The sequence below is a fragment of the Sphaerodactylus townsendi genome, linkage group LG02 (genome assembly GCF_021028975.2).
Source record: "Sphaerodactylus townsendi isolate TG3544 linkage group LG02, MPM_Stown_v2.3, whole genome shotgun sequence".
Taxonomy (NCBI): Eukaryota; Metazoa; Chordata; class Lepidosauria; order Squamata; family Sphaerodactylidae; genus Sphaerodactylus; species Sphaerodactylus townsendi.
This window is the reverse complement of record NC_059426.1, coordinates 83,418,261-83,431,507: the sequence shown is the minus strand read 5'-3', so window position 1 is coordinate 83,431,507 and position 13,247 is coordinate 83,418,261. Positions and strand designations below refer to the sequence as shown.

The 13,247-nt window shown below is 44.1% G+C and overlaps 1 protein-coding gene across 7 annotated transcripts in view; it reads right to left on the bottom strand.

The window, feature by feature from the left end:
* PTPN5 (protein tyrosine phosphatase non-receptor type 5) overlaps positions 1-13,247 on the bottom strand; it is a 119,726-nt gene that overhangs the window by 48,346 nt on the left and 58,133 nt on the right. For 6 of the 7 annotated variants that reach the window (XM_048485806.1, XM_048485809.1, XM_048485805.1 and 3 more), the window contains 2 exons: positions 2,076-2,254; positions 1,596-1,715 (listed from right to left, as the gene is read on the bottom strand). In XM_048485806.1, the coding sequence (XP_048341763.1) occupies positions 1,596-1,715; positions 2,076-2,234 (279 nt within the window). In that variant the 5' untranslated portion in view covers positions 2,235-2,254. Of the gene's footprint in view, positions 1-1,595; positions 1,716-1,905; positions 1,995-2,075; positions 2,255-13,247 lie in introns of those variants that run through there. The other variant, XM_048485811.1, reaches the window with a different exon arrangement.

Below are 13,247 nucleotides of genomic sequence, written 5' to 3'. Positions count from 1 at the left end.
TCATTGATGGTTCATTTCCACATTCTCTCTATTCAAGTGGAGCACCAGAAAAAAATCACTAAGTTGAAGAAGGTCAAGTAGGATTTTAAAAAATATTTTCACTCTCCATTTCAGTTTTAAAAATTCCTGGGGATACAAACCAGATGATACAATTCTTTTCAACTTAGGTACAAAGCTGAAGTTAAACAAGTGGCTTTCCTTTCACCTGTCTGCCAATAATGGCAGTCCTCTGTTGTCAAATATTGCATGGGCAGTCCTTTGACTCTGTGGATCTTGAGGTTTAAGCAGAAAAAGGATTTTTTAAATGTAGGGGTTTTGTTTTCAAGGCACCTAGAGCCCATCTCATTCATTTGATAAGACTCCTATTATTCCCTTCCTCCTCTCATTTTGATTCTAAGTACATCTACACATGGGACAGCCACTTTATTAATGGAGGAGTGACATAAAAATCAGCTGCCAACATTCTATTTCATTTCTGCCATATCACATCACTAATGTCATGTTTTGAGGGCTCCATGTGAAAGAAATGAAAGGCTGACTGAAGGAGGGCAGGGAGTAGAGGTAATGCAGCAAGATACCAATATCCTCCCCTGCTCCCCGGCCCCCTCCCCCCTCCCAGAGTCTGGGGGCTCCCTCTCATTCCTATGACACTTCATTGTGTTGCTGCTTGACTGGATGCATCCTTTCACAATGCTGACACAAAGGGCAAGAAAAACAGCTTCTCTAAACAGGCAGTCCCATTGCCAAGACTCTTTTTATAGCACAGAGGCATGAGATGATCCATCTGTGATTGCAATGGCAGCAGGCCCAGGAGCAGCAGCAGCAGGTTGGACATATGATGACATACTGCAGGAGTGGTGAGAATGGGCAGGAATTTTCCAGCCCTGGGCAGTGTTAGAGGAAAGGGGCGGAAGGCAAGAGATGAGCCAGGGGAAGAGAAAGAAAGGGGAGAGCAACAGCTGGAGTAAGCAGCGATAGACCTTTACTCCCACCCATGAAATCTCATGAGCCTTTCACTAGCAGAAACAGCAAAAAAATGCAACCGGGAAGAGGGTAAATGGTGATGGTTATTTATTATTTGTCAGCTTTGCTATTGGTCTTTTGATGTCGACTGACCTTCTACACTGAATGTTGTTTTTAATGTTTTATTTGTACGATTTTATTGTTTGATATTGGATTTGTTTTTATGATAATGATTTTACTAATTGTGTAATTGATTTTATATTGTGACCCGCCCTGAGCCCTGCGGGGATAGGGGGAGATAAAAATCCAACAAACAAACAAACAAACAAACAAACAAACAAACAAACAAACAAACAAACAAACAAACAAACAGCAACTACAGTTCATGTATGCTGTTAATTTTACTGTTTTCTGGGTGGCTGAAAATATATACCATACACAATGTTATATAAGAATTAGACTGGAAGAACCCAAGCCTATTTTTTGTGAAGCACGAAGGTGACTACTCCTTAATATAGTATTTCTTAGAAGCTGTACTATACTGTAAGCCCTCCTGATGCATCTATTGTGCGTATTTAATTCAAGAAGACATCAGCACTGCAATTAAAGTATAGTGTAGTCAGTGGACATACCTTGCTGGAATCTGCAACCAACTGTCCAAATGGAGTAAGCACCTTAGATAATACATCAAAAGCATTCTGAACTGCCGGGAGTACTTCATAGCCATCATTCCAAAACATAAAGGCGAAAACCTGTACAGTCAATCAAATAATCAGTAATGAGTGTTTTGTTATTATATTGCTTTTTCATTTTATTTTCAAATCTTCACAGCCCATTGAAGGTATCCCATTTTAAATCTGTATTTATCATTGTGTTTTAAAGAGTCAGATATTTTGCACACTGCAAACATTAACTAGAATAAAAAGACAAACAGATGGTTACCTGATTGTATAAATGGCACAGCTTTTGACTTAATTTCAGATATATCAGCATATATGACGTGGGAAATCTGGCCCCTAAAATGTATGAATCTAAAAAAAACAAAAGCAATGTTGTCCTTTCTTAAAAAAAAAAAAGAACTATCTCTATCTGAGTTAAGTCTGAATTCTTACCAAGATCTGCGAGAGAGCAAATAGGTAAACGACACCTCCTGCACTCAGTCCATTCCACCAGGCCACCAAGTTATGTTGAATATCCTTTGAGCCCTTCTGAGATTGTTCTGTCGTCTTTGGTGGTTCCTCCTGTCCATCAGCTTCATCCAATGGTTCCATTACTACTGACTTGGAAAGACCTTCAAATATGAAAATGAAAAAGGCTGCAGGAATTACAGAGGTAAATGAACAGAAAAAGTAATTGAATAGCAACCACATCAGCAACCACATCAGTAAATGCAGTGGGAGGTATGAATATCAGACTTTAGTACTGCGTTCCTTTTTGCAGAGTACTGAAAAAATATGTAGGGAAAATACAGTATTGCCGCCTTTGAACAGAATTTGGGTTTTTTTACTCACTAATGAGATATCATTTACATTTTTTAAAAAATGGAAAATTATTTCACTCCCAATTATGACCTTATATTGCGTAGTGCTTTAGGCTGATAGTCTTTGAATGTTCTTCAGTTTTCTATTCTCTCCGCTGATTGTATTATTTAGGATGAAATAATGTGCCTTGCTTTTGAGTCTTCACCTACAGTAGGCTGGATCCATCCTTTTATGGATTCAAGGATCTTTCCTGCACTCTGTTACTTTTCCTAGCTAACCTCCAGCTACTTCAGGGTGTAATATGTGACCAGGTCACAGGGCAGCGTGGGCGGGTCTCTGCAGTCCTCCAGAGGGATGCTGCACAAGAAGGTGAGTGGAGCCAACGGGAAAAGCAGCTGCTTCCTGGCGGTGCGGTTCGCACTGCGCTGCCGGGAAGACACTATTTCTCAATGAGCAAGGTTTTCAGGGGTGGCTTCATGCTGCCCGGGGAAAGCCAGGATGGTGCTGCTGCGCAGCAGCAACGCGTCCTGTGTGAATGCTCTCCCAGGGACAGCGTTTTTGCCATCCCTGGGATGCTGTATTTAGCCCCTGCGGAAAGGGCCACAGTATCAAAATGTCATGCAAAAGCTGTCGAGCCCAGTTGTGGTCCTGAAGTTTTGCACCGACTGAGCAACATTCACAAATAAAAAGGTAATATTAGTAATTAGTAATATTAGTTAGACTGTTTCACTAGGATCTGGGAAACTCAAGTTTGAATTCCCATTCTGCCATGGAAGCTTGATGGGTAACCTTGGGACAGTCACAATCTCTCAGCCTAACCAACATCAGAAAATTGTGGTGAGGAAAAATGGAGGGTAGGAGAAGAATGCAAGCTGCTAAATCTGCTTCTGAGTAAGGATTTGACTGCAAGTCATTAACGAACTAATACAAAAAATCCTAGATATAAAACCAAGCATATCATTCATAATAATGAACAACGGATAAATAATCTGTAGATCTGGGCCCTTGATCTTAACTGCTTCTTGTGGTAAATATATGAAGGCACACAGAATCCAACCACTAGTCCACCTTGTTCAGTGATGCCAACTCTAACTAGCAACCACTCTGCAGGATCTGAAATAGATGAAGGTCTTCTCAACCACCCCTACCTGGCTTCTTTTAAATGAAGATGTCAGGGCTTGAACCTTTGGCATGCAAGGCATGCATTTTACCATTGAGCTATGCCCACTCTACTGCTTACTACTGTAGTGAAAATAAGCTTCCACAACAAAAGCATGTGTGAACTGTTGTATGGAATACTGGACAGTAAATGTCAAAATAGTAATTTATTATATATAAAAATGATTTTTAAAGAAACCACATTTATTTTTGGCATCGTATTTATTTTTGGCACAAACATAATTTTTCTCCTCTGCTGTTGGCTCTTGAATAAATCCACAAATTAACCTGCACAAGAACTCCCCTCTGTGACAGTAAACGACAGCTTCTTTCTCCTGCCCTCTCTCCTACCCAGTCCCACCCACAACTCCTGAAGGTTCACTGGAAATGCAATCCAATAAAGACTCTCCTACCCAGTCCCACCCACAATGGTGTACTGCAATCTCTGGGCAAACGGAACAGGAGCTGAGTGCCAGCATGTTTGAGAAGACTGCTTCATTTTACAGTCATTGCTGAGTCACCAATCCTTGTCACATTAACTTTCACATTGCGCCCACTCAGTCCACCTGTCATTTTGTATGGAAAGAGAGATGAAAAGACTCGGAGATTCGGATAAAACAAATACCAGATTTGGACAGAATTTGGGCGAATTTGGGCATATTAAAAAAAATTGTCTGAATATGTCCTGCCCAAATATGAACAAATCCAAATGCAAGGTATTTGGACTTTTTGGGTATTTTTGGCGTTTTCTGGCCTGCAGGGGCCGCATTTTTAAAGCTAGCAGTACCAAAATTACAAGATGTCATCCAGAGACTGTCCTGATGATACCAACCAAGTTTGGTGAGGTTTGGTTCAGGGGGGCCAAAGTTATGGACCCCTAAAGGGGGTGCCCTATCCCCCTGTAACAGGGTGTGGAAGCTCAGACTCCTTTTTGGAGTCTGCCTCACTCCAACTCTCCCCCAGAGAAAGAAAAGAAGGAACCTCTGACAAAAATGGAGGGGAAACTCTGTAAGAGAGAGTGTTGGCCCAAATGCTGACAGACACCTCCCTTTGTAGGCACACTGAAAAAGTAGACTGGAACTTCGGGTAACGTGAAACAGAATTTGTAAAGTTTATTTTGCTAGAAATGAAGGCTTCTAAGTTGACTTGAGAGGTTTTAAATGCTTGTTTATTACAGAAAGTAAAGAGCTTCTACTTGCGAGGTTAATCAATCAGTTACAATAAAGTTTTCTGTTTGGTCACACACAGGTGGTCAATATACTTCTTCTCTTAAAGAGGTTCCGGTTCTTAAGCTTTCTCCTACACACAGGTTCTATTTTACTTCAGCTTTCTCTCACAGAGGTTTCAGCTTTTAGTTGTCACACTCACAGACACTAGATTCTCTCTGATCCACACCCTTTCTAGTTCACCCACCCACCCAAGTCTTAAGACTGGAAGGACTCTGGCTCAACACTCGCCACCTTCCCTTGCAGTCCCCTGGTAAGGCCTAACTGCCCCCTTTCTGGACTGGTCTTCTCCTCACTGGGCTTTGAACTGGGGTTGGACAGACACTAGTCTGGACAGCCAAGCTGCCAAGCACCTGAGTGGCGGATTCACCTTCCACCAAGCCCAGGGCTTACACTCTATCAAGCCTCCTCAGCCTGACTAGAGCAATCTGACTTCTTGTCAGAACACACAAGCAGCGACAGATCTCCCTTCCTGATCTGCTCTCTCTGCTTTGGATCCTGGTCCAAGCACGAGCCAAGGAAAAAGAACCCTCAGCACTCCAGCTGCCTCCTTTTCTCCTCCATGGCAATTTTCTCCAGCCAATCTGGACTGGGCAGGACTTAACTCTTTCAGGGCAGACTCTCACTGGAAACCACTTCCCAAATATGGGCATTTGTCACACCCCCATTGTTTCCAGTGGGAGCTAACAGGAGATGGGCGCTACCCATTTGAGGGTCCATAACTCTGGCCTCCCTAAACCTAACTTCACCAAACTTGGGTGGTATCATAAGAATAGTTAACAGGTGATACCCTGAAATTCTGGTGTCTCTAGCTTTAAAAATACACCCCTGACAGGCACCCCAAGAAATTTGTCAAAGATTCTTTGTTTTGCAATGCCTTGGCTTCATTGTAGCCAATGGGGAATTTCTGAGTGTGTGAGCAGGCTGCACATTTTTGAAGATAAAATCATCAGACTTTCAAGGTGGCTTAGGAGGCCCTCCTTGTAATAGCATCCAGGCTTGGAGATCAATTTTATGGCCCCCCAAAAGACTTATTTTGCTTCCCCGCTCCTGCACATGAAGCTTGCTGGCTGAGTTCTCTCAGAACTCTCTCAATTCGCACCCCCATCCCCCCCCCCCCCAAAGCAAAGCTCACCAAGCTTTTATGCTATTACCAGGAGACCTCTTGGAGTCACCTTGAAAGTCTGGAGCCTCTATCTTCAAAAATGTGCAGCCAGTGCTTAAACACTCAGAAATTCCCCAGAATCTGCCAGGCTCTTCAGCAAGTTCTGTGGTGGGAAAAATTACTTTTCCCACCATAGACTTCAATGGGGCTTTCTGTTATGCCCAGCTGGCTCTGTGGTAGAGGTTTCAACGGGAGGCACTCTGGTAGGGGTCTTGCTCTGGGTGGGGGCACTTATTTCCTGTAGGGCTACTGGTGTGAGTCTCCTGAAAGGAACCAGCCAATTTTGCTAAAGTTTGCTTGGGAGGGGCAAATGCTGTGGGCATTAGGTTCACCTGGGTGCTCAGAGCATTTTCCTCTCCCACACACATTTTAGCAAATTTGGCTGGCTTACTTGGATGCAGTCAAAGTATGGATCCTATGCTGAAATCATGCAGTGGAAGAAAGAAATTCCAGCATAAGCTGGGAAAAGTACAGAGAGATGATTTACGCATCTGTATCTCAAGTTTGCAATGTGCCTCTTAAATGCATGAACTTAATCCGTCAAATGGAGTATAAATTCATCCAGATTCCACATTCCTATGTTGCTTTTAATTTAAATTTAGTGGTCCTTATTCAAGTCGTTACTGCCTCCAAACACTGGTCTAGGATATCCCCTATTTAGCCCAACTCAGATGATGAGAGTAAGTAATCCTGAGTCTCCTACTGATACCACCCAGGTTTTGTGAAGTTTGGTCCAGGGAGTCCAAAACTATGGACTCCCAAAGGGGGTGCCCCCCGTCACCTATTGTTTCCAATGGGAGCTAATGGGAGATGGGAGCTACACATTTGAGGGTCCATAACATTGACCCCCATGAACCAAACTTCACCAAACCTGGGTGGTTTAATCACCTTTCCATAGTGATGACATCACACTCTGGGGCCCCAAACAAATCCTCTTACAGCAGCTTTTTGAAGACGTTAAAAGCATGGAGAATAAAATGGAAGCCTGCTGAAAACCGTAACACAAATGCATAAGTGTTGACCTGATGACACTTTATACATCCTGTCCTGTAATCATATGAGAGAACTAACTGGAGCCAGTGCAGTGCAGTGCAGTGCAGTACCCATCTTAGCCACTCAAACCAAAAAGGTAACATGGTTGATGGAATGAATGCCCCCAAAAATCAGTTAGATCATAACCCAGGCAATTTTCCACTGGGATAGTCACCCAAAATATCCAGGTTTCCTCACGATCTCCCCACTGCCAAACCACAAAACACAGATCAGTCCCGTTTCTGGCACTCCCCACTTCCTTTATCACAGGATTTTCCTGGACCTGCTTGTATATGCACCTTTTTGAAAAAACACTCCAATGGGAGCTAATAGGAGATGGGGGCTACACATTTGAGAGTCCATAGCTTTGGCCCCCATGAACCAAACTTCACAAACCTGGGTGGTATCATCAGGAGGGTCTCCTACTGATACCACCCAGGTTTGTGAAGTTTGGTCCAGGGGGTCCAAAGCTATGGACTCCCAAAGGGGGTGCCCCCGGTCCCCAATTGTTTCCAATGGGAGCTAATAGGAGATGGGAGCTACACATTTGAGGATCCATAACATTTATCCCCATGAACCAAACTTCACCAAACCTGGGTGGTATAATCAGGAGGGTCTCCTAAAGATACTCTGAAATTTTGGTGCTGCTAGCTTAACAATTGCACCCCTGACAGCAGGCACACACCCCAAGGGGTAGGCATAGACATCTTCACTGGAAACATGCTGCAGTGAGTATGCTGGAACCTGGATGAAAAGGTGCTGATTCTTTTGAAACTTGGTTGCATCTAGATTAAATTTTCAGTGGGAATTCGGCCCCCATGTCTCTTTCCCAAAGGAGGTTGCCAAAGCATCTTTCATACCAAAACCATACATGAATCCAGACTGAAATGAGTCCAGATAACCAGCCTCAGCCAAATGAGTGGGACTGCTACTTCCCACTCAAGCATCTTTCCCCCAAAGGAAATATTTGCTTAAATCCTCTGGGCCCAAACAGGGCTTCTTTATAATACCTTTACCAGTAACTGCTTTAACACTGTAGGAATTTTTTCATCAAAGAAGCAGTCACAACATAAAGAACTCAGATACAGCATAGCTCATTAGCAAGAAAAGCAACAAAGAAATTATTGAGGATGTCCAGAATACCACAATTCAAACCACTGAGAGATTTTGTTCATACTACCACATTTTTGAAGGGCTATCCTATTTACCTTCTCCAGCACAGAACTTCTGCACATTTAGTAATAGAAGTCATGCCTCCCAAAAACAATTATTCTATTTATTTTGAATGTCGGCAAATACTAAAGTAAAACATGCCATTTAATGCTTCTATTATAATTTTATAATCTTCTAAGGAACAGAATGGACCTTAAGGAACAAAATGTACTCTCATGAAAATAGTTGGATTCAGCCTTATATATCTTATTTACTTCCATTTTCTTTTTGCTATTATTCAAAAGAAGCACACAAATGATCTTAAATTTAAATCATTCATACATTGCCTTTATTAGGCATAGTATAAAACAACAATCAGACTAACAATAACAATAAAAGGTTATTAGGTGATCAACTGAAGTGTGCAGTTGTTGATAAAGCTGTTGCCAAAAACTTTGCTACGTCTGCAGTTCTTTTAGGGCAGAAGTTATTCAAAAGCAGACATAGCTTGTCTTGATCAAAAGTGGAAAGACATGAATTACTGTGAGGTTCAATGTAGAGACTCCTGAGTTCTGTGTGGCGAGAACAATACAGGAGTATATGAGCAGTTGTTTGTACTTGGTTGGCCAAATATTGACAAGTTCTTGCTTGTAACGGGACCTGCAGGAATCTGCCACGGAGAACTCCAGAGGGGAGGACATTTAGACGAGCTTGCATAAAGAAGCGTCTCAGTAATGGGGATGAGAGATTTTTGAAGTAGGCCGGAAGGGATCCATCAGGTGGAAGAAGTCCATAGCTCAACGATGAGCAAGGCCTGCTAGTTTCAGATAGCAGCTTTTGTCTTTCCAGATCAAGTACTCTTTGTTTTAAGGTGCGAAAGGTACTGATCTCATCCGAGTTGGAAAAAAATTCCAGAGAGAAACCTAAGGTTGTGATATAATTTGTAATTTGTTGGTTCCATTTGGAGTGGTATGAATCTGTGAGCATGTGACATGTTAATTTGCCTGGCCTTGCATTGTGATGGAGGTGCACCCAAAATTTCAAGGCTGATATCCAGACTCTTGTAGTCATAAGATTTAAACCCATTTCTAGGCATAGGCTGACATTTGCAACACAGTTGGGTAGTCCAAGAAGGTTGCGAAAAAAACTTGGACTGAATTCTTTCTAGGTCTTTAATCGGGTCACCTACCCATATTTGGGCTCCATATAGCATCTTTGGAATTAATTTGGAAAATTTAAATCACAATAGCTCACAATGTGTGGACTCAAACAGTGGCGTACCGGGCCTAAATGGCACTCAGGGGCATGACCAGCTCACTGCGCTCTTCCTCTGAGCCCCACTTACGGGAGCCAGCAGGGAGGGTGGGACTCAGGGCCAGGGCTCAGGGGCACCACAGTGGCAGACTGGCTCCTGGGCTCTTGGGCTGGCCTGCTGCCACTGTGCCAGCCTGGGCCAACTGCTGCCAAGCCCCGCCCCCCCCCGATTCCCTGCAGGCTGGCTCCTGAGATGGGTGCCACAGTAGCAGGCCAGTTTCTGCCCTCCCTGGCCTCCCGGGGGGAGAGGAGAAAACGGCCTGTGGCCACGGCAAACAACTAGGCCAGCGAGCAGCTCAGACGGGCGCTGAGGCGGCAGGCCAGCTCCTGGGCTGGTTGCCCACTGTGGCGCCTACCTGGGCTGCCCGCTGCGATGCCCCGCCTCTGGCCTCCCTGCAAGCCAGGGACATAGCTCAGTGGCGGGCGGCTTGGACAGGCGGCTTGGGCAGGCACTGCAGTGGTAGGCTGGCTCCTGCCCTCCCTGGTCTCCCTGGGGGTGCAGGAGCCAGCTTGCAGCTGCGGTGAACAACTCAGCCAGTAAGCGGCAGTCCAGCATGGGGGGAGCCACCGGCCAGGTCGCCGCAGGAGATGCTGGGTGCAGGGACCCGGCCAGCGGCTGATGCCCCCCCACATGATAAAACATCATGCGTCCAAGGACATGGGTCTCAAATCTCTTATTATGATTGTGAATTCAGCTGCTTAATGCAGTAGAGGTACTGCTGCTTTATTTCTCATTGTGTACTCTGTTATTAATAATTAATAAGTCACTACTTAGAAATTTGTAAATAGTGTTGTTCAGTCTGTTCATAGTGTAACTTATGCTTGTGTTTTATCACATAAAAGCAGAAGAATTAAATGAAGCCATTATTTTCAGCACAGTTCTCAAGGAAAATATCAATTCAAACACTTGCAAATGAGAAATGGTCCATTAATTCCAACACATTAGAGGAGGGATGCCAAATTGCCAGTAATAAAAGGCTAGGAGTACAATCCAGATGTGTGTGTGTGTGCAGAGGCAGCTGGAGGCAGTGCAGCGAAGGCAGTGCCGAACCTCCTCTAAAGGGGTGTTGGGTGAGGAACAAAAAATCCTCTCAATAGTTAAATTGCCCCTAATGTCAGTTCCATCCCTGGGAACGCCTCCTCTCCCCCCACCCATACTTTGGAATCTAAGTGGACTCTGGCATTGTTCCATGGCGGCCTAGACTTCCAAGTTTCACTGCCATGGAGATGAGAAGCAGCCAGGCACTGGGACCACTGCTCCCTCCACTGGTAGGAGCGCTCCTTGCACAAATGGAGGGGGGAAATGAACTGGCACAGTCCTCCGCTGCTCCCTGTAGGCATTCAACACTCCCATCTGGATTGGGCTGTATAAATTTTAATCCTAAACTGTTTTAAAGAATTACACACTCCAGAGTTGTGTGAGGTTATTAGACTGTACGCTGGAAAATGTGAGGGTATATACCAAAGTTCTCTACACAGTCACAGGAAAACCTGGAGTTTTCCCAGAAATCGGAAGCACTTTCTGTTGCCTCAAGCAACATAAATGAAAAGTCATGGTCCAGCATTCTCTGCAACACTACAAGAGATTTGCAGCTGCTTCACTGTCACCACTACAAATACTTTTAGCCCCAAGTGGGTTTGCTTTTGCAGTTTGGCAAAAACTGCACTAAAAAGACCACTAAAAAGACAAATAAGGGGTTTCTAGATCAAATCAAGCCTGAACTTTCTCTAAAAGCTAAAATAACCAAAATGAGGCTATTGTACTTCTCACATTATGGGAAGATAAGGGTAACCGGAAAAGATAATTCTATAAAAGCTGATGGCTGTAGGAAAAGACCCAACTTAAGATGGGGCTTTTCCCCACTTACCTTAAGCCCCGCGCTACTCTCCTCAAGTAGCGCGGGGTCCCTCGGCACTCCCCACGACAGGGGCAGCGACAATGCAGCCGCCTCGACGCTGCCGCTGTTGCGCCCCCTCAGCGCGCGTCATTCCTGGCGCTCTTGTAAACGGCGCCTTTTGATGATGTCGTGGGGATGCCTGGGCGTGCACCAGAAATGACGCGCGCTGCTCTCAGGGGTCGTGGTGAATGGGGAAACGCCAATGGATTGACTCCATCAAGGATGCCACAGTCCTCAGTTTTCAAGACCTGGCTTTGCTAGCCATTCTTGGAATTACAATACCCATCTGATGTAACAAGGAAACAGATCAACAAAGCCAGAATGATTCCAATGGGCAACCTGCTACAAGATAAACCCATACAGCTTTCAGGTCAGTCTGATCTTCAGTATTTATCTGGGCTCACCCACTTTGAACTCCATGTGGAGTTTGGGAGTGGGGTGAGCTTATTCAATTCTGGGCTTGGCTTTGCCGGGTCCAGTTTTAAACTACAGGCTTCGAAGCCTGCAGTTTAAAACTCGACCCAGCTATGCTGAGCCCAGCATCCAACTAAGCAGTCGGGCTCCAGCTTTATATTGTTGGCTTAGCTCTCAAGCTCCACCTGACCAGAGGCACCAGAAAAGGGGCATCAATAAAAACCAAGAATTCCCTCTTGTATTAGCAGAAGCTGTTATTTGAATTAAAAGCATTCTGCCCATTGAGTACTTAAAATACACACCTCCTGCATTATACATGCATTTCTTAGGTAATACATCAACGTTTAAAATATGGACTCTCCACTGAAGACATTTTCTCTTTATTAAGATCTTTTGGCAATACTTCATTAACTTAAAGCCATAGTTAAACATTATTTTATTGTGTTCCTTAAAAAAAATATAGAAATGATGTCAAACAACTGTTCTTGGAACAAAAACAAGCAAGATCATATGAGGAATATTAGTCTCCTTTATACCCACATGTAATGAGCCCTTGCTGTCTTACAATTGAGACTTCATTTAAGCCTTCCCTTTTGCCTTTCTAAAAAACTCTCTTTCCTTCTGAAAAATTACCAATAAATGGAAATCTTAGCGAGCACTTGGGGGAAAAAAAGCTCATAAAATATTTTCTTTTTAGAATGAGTGAAATGTTGCTCAAGGCAAGAATTTTCACAGCCAGATGGTATAGGATGAAAAAGTTCAAGGACTTTTTCAATTTTTCCAGTAGAAAAACTAGGAAATCTGGAAGAACACTGATAGCTCAATCCAGGGCGGGGGTGAATCTCTCTGGAGCTGACGTAGCTCTGTGCCGGTGTGGTTGCCCACCATGCCGGCGCATTGCCCCAGCAGACAGGCACTGAGAGGCTCCACTGCACCCAACCCAGAAGTTACCACTTGTCTTAAGGCCTGCTGGCATAAAAAGCTGTGCTGACATGGCTAGGGGCATTCCAGGGGTAGGCCAGGAGGTGGAGCCAACTTTTGTTGGCTTCGACTGCCCACCCAGACCCCTGCACGCCAGCCGAGACAGCCCTGGAGATATGCCACGTTTTTTGTGTTGTATCTCTGCTTTCCTCTAAGGGAATTCTCAAATTCCACATACTGTTCAAGGGCAGCCCTACACAGGGAGCACTGCTGTAATCTAATCTAGATGTTACTAGGGAATGGCACTACAGTGCCCAGATCTTTTCTCCCAGGAAGATCTGAGTATTGTAATGTAAGAGAATATGCCTAAAAATTGTATTTGATATTAAAAATAAATAATGTATCTATATAACCTATGTGACCAAAGATTCAAGAAGGTTTTCTTTCTAGGCCAATTGCTTAGTAGTTAGATGCTGGCAAAAGCTCATCACTAAAGAATGTGTGGTACAGCGTAGTACATGGT